Source organism: Solanum verrucosum, unplaced genomic scaffold, assembly GCF_900185275.1.
Source record: "Solanum verrucosum unplaced genomic scaffold, falcon-dt-bn FXZP01000079.1, whole genome shotgun sequence".
NCBI lineage: Eukaryota > Viridiplantae > Streptophyta > Magnoliopsida > Solanales > Solanaceae > Solanum > Solanum verrucosum.
In genome coordinates, this window is record NW_026020368.1 from 711,691 (window position 1) to 717,690 (window position 6,000).

Sequence of the window (6,000 nt, forward strand, 5' to 3'; positions counted from 1 at the left end):
AGTGCAATGTCTGCAGGTTTCCATTCTGCATCACATGCGCTCTGCGTCCTTTTCGTTATTCCAAAACCTTCGCTTCAATAAAAGCCATTTTTAAAATGGCGAAAAAAATGAAAGAACCCTTTTCTCTTTAATGCATTAGAGTATTGTTTCCTCTGTATTTGGAGTTATTTTTATGTATACATTTCCACTGACATTCCACACATCTTTTGACTTGACTTCATTGGTTCTGCATTCTGATTTCTCATCACCCATTAACGCAATCTCTTGTTTCTTTCACATTTATTATTCATTTTATTGGTCTTCATTCAGGTGTGTTTTCTTCGTATATGTTTTTTTTCTAACCAATGGATTCCTATAATCAGACCTGGATCTGTTTTCGTATATTTTGATATATTCTAAGTATTTTTAGTTTATGATCACAATATTCAAAAATATTAATGTACTTAGTTTCTTAATTTTCCGGGTCAAATTAAAGCCAGACAAACAAATTGAAGCTGAGGTGTGGGAGTGTTTTTTTTTTTTCCAGGTCATTTAGTCAATACATTATTGTTAATCTGGAGGAGGGGGTTTTAGATTTTGTTATTTTTGGAGGATTTGATGGATTCTGTTAGATGGGTATTTTTTATTTTGTAGTTTCAGTAATGGTGCCTTTTTGTTTTGTTGAGATGTATATCTTTTTGGTTCTGTTTTGGTATGTTTGGTGTCAATACACTTGTGCTGTTAGTGGAGTGGATTTGAAGGAAAGGTATAAGAATGTGAAACCATGTTATCTTTGTTGTTGAAGACTGTAGGCATAAATATATTGATTGCATAGCTTTTTGTTTACGTAAATCTGGATGGACCACTTGTTAAAGATTATCTGTTTGGTTACTGATTCGTTTGATTATTGTTGATTAATGGTGTCATTTATATGTAGGTGGACATTGAGCAATGAGCTTGTAGGAGATTTAGTTGGTTATTGAGATGGACAAGAGGAATTGGTTGTGGAAAAGGCGATCTTCTGAGAAGAGCATTGGTGAAACTGAGAGTTCTGGATCATTGTCTTCACATTCAGAGAGACATTCTGATGAGCAGGTAGAATGCAATAAATAAAGGTTTTCTGTTTCAAGGTTGTTTTGATGATCTCTTTTTGGCCTTTTAATTAGTTTTGCTGATATGAAGAAGCTAAGCTCATCAGACATTTGATAAAATACATTGATAGTTACTCACAGTCACATACTTAAATCTTCATATGCATGTTTATTTCGAGCTGATAGTACAACAACAATAGTTGCATCAGTTCCAAACAACTTGGGGTCTGCTATATTTCAAGCTGATAGTGTTTGAGCTGAATATGAAGCTCAGATTTACTAAGTTAGTAAAATGTTACATCGCAAATGCTCATATTCCGTGCAGCGTTTGTTCTCTACATTGTTTCTGCAAATGCTGTAGTTTTGTGACTCTGGTTGTCTTTTATGTATGAGATTTTCAATTTTTTCCTGCCTCTTTCTCCCTGAATTGTGTCTACCAGTTTATGGAACTGTGGGGGTTCAAGTTTTATCCAAGAATGTTTCAGGATCCTTCATTTTTCAATGAACCGTTGACAAAGTTTTTGCCATGTGTTAAGTATGCCTAAAGGAAAATCACTGCAAATGATTCTATAAGGATTTGTAAGGTTCTATCTAGGGTCACGGAGTTGAGGTAAAGTCCAGATGCTTGAAAGCTTCAAGGCATCAACTTTATATTGATCCAAGCTATCAATGACTTAATCATAAACTGGAAGTACGGAAACAACATTTAGTGTTGGAGCCAGCTATCCACCTAGTATAAGGGTTCTCAAATGACATTTATCATATACAAATTTCGTACTTACGATATCTACTGAAAGTAACTATCAAATTGATGGATAGTGAGAAATTTTAAGTTTTAATTGACTCAAGCTTTGTATTAAAGATTCTAGTTCTAAAACCATGAGTCTAATATCTGCAAAGCCAAAAGCCAATGCAGGTGTGAGCATGGAGTTGATTATGTCAGTCCCACATTGGTTGAGCAGCCAGACATCTTTCATTATCTGTGAAGAGTAACTAGAGAAAATAATGACTTCCATTGGCTCAGTATGCATTTTACGTTGTATTAGCTATTATAATGATGAAGTCTTATCCCAAACCTGCTACTGTTGTGTGCCTCACTCCCAGTCTAGAGATCTAATGCACAATTTTTTTTTTACTTGAAAGCCAAAACTGTTAGCATTGAATGTTTCTGCTTTTGACAGGTAAGGTAATACTAATGCAAAAACCGAAAAAAACACTTAAAAGGGGTAAACTGATTATACATGTGCTTTCATAAACTGAGAAAAGACATAGTACAAAAGAATCAAAACAAATCAACAGATTGTTAAACATAGTACCTTTGAGTCCTCAAAAGAAAACCATCCCCCTGAAGTAAATTTCTTCTTGTTTCGGCCTCCGTTAACCGGTTATCATCTACGTTGCTCAGACTCTTCAAAAGTGTGATTGGATGCGTGTAAATCCTCTAAAAGTAGTGCAATTTTTGAGGATCCGACACGGGTGGCAGAATTTTTGGAGAGACTGAGTAGCATAGGTTATCATAATTTATGCCACGCTCCGGGGGCCTTAACTCCAATTTTGTTTTCTCCTTGCCATTTTTTTCCTGATAATTCCTTGTCAGTGCTTGTTAACTTAGGTTTTCTCACTTCAGCACTTGCAATTTCTGCTTTATGGAGCAGGATCCGTTGAAAGAAACTCCAGATAATGACATTCAGTCACCGGAAGTAACCTCGAAAGTTGCAACTCTAGATCATGAAGCCAAGGAAAGTCCAAAGAAGTTGATAGAAAAGCTATCAGCTGCTCTAGTTAATGTTAGTGCAAAAGAAGACTTAGTTAAGCAGCATGCTAAAGTGGCAGAAGAAGCTGTTGCAGGTATCTTTCACTGTTTCGTTTCTTCCACATTTTTTAATGCAATCTTAAAAATAATACTGTCTAGACTATTTCCAGCCCTTTTGCTGTACATGAATCACATGTGTAAATAGTTTTTTAGAACTTGTTCTATCATGCATTTTTTCTCTTGATTAGTTCCATGTTTTTGTAATATTTGGTAGGTTGGGAAAAGGCAGAAAATGAGGTTGCAGTTCTAAAGCAGCAACTTGAGACAGCTGTGCAGCAGAACTCAACTTTGGATGTTCGCGTCAACCATCTTAATGGTGCTCTCAAGGAATGTGTCAGACAACTGAGACAAGCTAGAGATGAGCAGGAGCAAAGTATTCAAGATGCTGTGGTAGAGAAGGAAAAAGAATGGGAATCTGAAAAAGCTGCACTTGAATATCAGCTACTTGAGCTCCAGACACAAGCAGAGGCTAGTAGAACTGGTTCTCTTGTTTATACTGATCCTAATGTTCTTGTCAGGCTCGAGTGTCTGGAGAAGGAGAACACAGCTCTCAAAATTGACCTTTCATCTTGTTCAGAGGAGTTGCAAATTAGAACCATTGAGAGGGACTTGAGCAACCAAGCAGCAGAAACTGCTAGTAAGCAGCAGTTAGAGAGCATAAAGAAAGTGACCAAGCTTGAAGCTGAGTGTCGAAGACTACAAGCCTTGGCTCGCAAATCATCCCTACTCAGTGACCAAAGATCTTCTGCTGTTTCATCTTTCTCTGTTGAGTCCTTCACCAATAGTCAATCCGGTAGTGGAGATCGACTGAAGACTGTCGACACTGATAGCCACATGATGCGCAAACTGGAAACAAGTGAATGTGATCAAAGTTGCTCTGATTCATGGGCATCAGGACTTTTTACTAAGCTCGATCAATTTCAGCACGAAAAAGCTATGCCTAAAACTCTCGCTGCCCAGTCTTTAGAAATTGACATGATGGATGACTTCTTGGAGATGGAGAGACTCGCTGCAGTATCTGAAACTGTGAATAAAGCCTCTTCACTTACATCTGATGCTGTTGCCGATGACTCATCAAGTGAAGAGAATCCCCTGGCAGCAGAATGTGAAACCATTTCACAAAGGGTGGTTGAATTAGAGCAAAAGGTGGAGAAAATTGAAGCAGAGAAAGCTGACCTGGAAAATGCTTTAACTGAGAGCCAAGATGCCCTCAAGATGTCCGATTTGCAGCTTAAGGAAGCTCAAATGAAGTTGGAAGAGCTACAGAAGGAGCTAGATGAAGTGAATGAGTCAAAAGAGTTGCTTGAGTTTCAACTCTTTGGCATGGAAGTAGAAGCACGGACAATGTCTGCAAACGTTGATTCTTTAAAGACAGAAGTCGAAAGAGAACGATCATTGTCATCTAAGAAGGAAACTAAGTGCCAGGAATTGGAAAATGAACTAAGAAGAAAATCCCAGGAATTTGAACTTCAGCAAGCTTCTTGTTCAAATGGTGAATCGAAAATAAAGCAGGTAACGCTTGTCTCAACGGATTCTTTTTCTGTTCAAAAGTCTTGAAGCTCTTAAATTCTAAGCTTTTCTATTTGCAGGAAGATTTAGCTGTAGCTGCTGACAAGCTTGCAGAATGCCAGAAAACAATTGCATCTCTTGGGAAGCAGCTTCATTCACTAGCCACTTTAGAAGATTTCTTGATAGACACTGCAAATCTTCCTGGATTTTCTGGGGAAGGATCAGTTGTGGCTGGAGCTAGTGGAGAGGAATGGAAATTACATGTAAACGAGACATTTACCCGAAACAGCAATTCAGACACTCCAAAGATTGAGAATTCTAGTCATTCTATGAACGGAAATGAAGGGGAATCATCCTCTTCTTCGTCATCATCATCATCAGCTACTCAAGTGACAACATCCAGAAGTAGAAATGGTTTTGGGAAGTTGTTTTCTCGAAGCAAGAGTGGAATTCAGCTCTAAAATGTAAGAGTATATTTGAGTAACAAAATCAAAAGGGATATGATTAAAGGAAAGTCGAGGTGTAGATGTCAGTGAGCATTCATATAGCCGAATTGTAATCTTCTTGAGATTGTGCCGTCATTGTTGCCATCATATTTTCATATGGTTATAAGTAGGAATGGCTGATTAAATTTTGTTTAATTAGCATCATATGTGCTTTGATTGTTAAGAGAATGTTCATATCTTTAAAATACAAACAGAACCAAATATGTCATATTATAAATCTGTGCGTGCAAGATAACTTAAAAGATTGTAAATATTGGTTATTCAAAGAAGATTGGTCATGGGGTTCAAAAGGAAACATGCATCCTTCATGCAAACACCTTACCCAGATTACTGGCTCTCTTTTTAAGGTCTCAAAAATGTCATAAATTTTGGATTTAAGCCATTGGACACTTTTTGGAGACTCAAAAGAGATAATATAAAGTATTAACCAGCTTATTAAGGACTATAACCACATTATTATAACATTGTTTACGATTACAGGTTAATGCTCAGCCACATTAATTAGAGACCCTTTGATTGAATATACTTGCATGAAAGTGAAACACTACAATATTAGTGCATCAGCCAGTTAAATACGGAAGCAAGATGCAACATTATACTAAATATAACACGTTTTGTTGTTCCTCCAATTTCTCCGTCTTAAATGTTGGGACACTCTATTTATATAATGTCAGCATGATATAAACACTATGTAGTCGACAAGTTTTCAAAATCTGTTTATTTTGAAAAAATATTTTTGAAGAATAACATATTGCGTTTGATATACCAATTTGTAGAAGACTTTAATTTAATCAATACTGGACCAATAATTTATGATTGGCTAAGATTTCAAAAAATGCTTCAAGGAAGAAGCTTCTATTTTGTTTTCAACTTTGCTGGTACTCAAAAATGATTTACGAAGTTTTTCTCCCCTAAAATCTTGTCAGGACACTTTAACTATCTAAAATAAGCATATTGTTTGGGGTAAAAAAAAAATCTTTTGACTACTCAAAAACTAGACAAAACGTATTGCTTCTTCTATTACGTGATACCGTTTGACTTTATATAAAGTTTAAAAAAAAAAAAAAAGATTTTTGAAATATATGATGTAAAATAAATCTTA

The 6,000-nt window shown here is 36.2% G+C and overlaps 1 protein-coding gene across 1 annotated transcript; it reads left to right on the forward strand.

Moving 5' to 3' along the window:
- The first annotated feature begins 679 nt into the window (after positions 1-679).
- On the forward strand, positions 680-4,858 carry LOC125838111 (filament-like plant protein). The gene is made up of 4 exons (XM_049517167.1): positions 680-1,074; positions 2,726-2,918; positions 3,098-4,395; positions 4,473-4,858. Exons 1-4 carry the CDS (start codon positions 964-966, stop codon positions 4,851-4,853), a joined length of 1,983 nt encoding a protein of 660 aa, XP_049373124.1. The 5' UTR covers positions 680-963; the 3' UTR covers positions 4,854-4,858.
- The last annotated feature ends 1,142 nt before the right edge of the window (positions 4,859-6,000 follow it).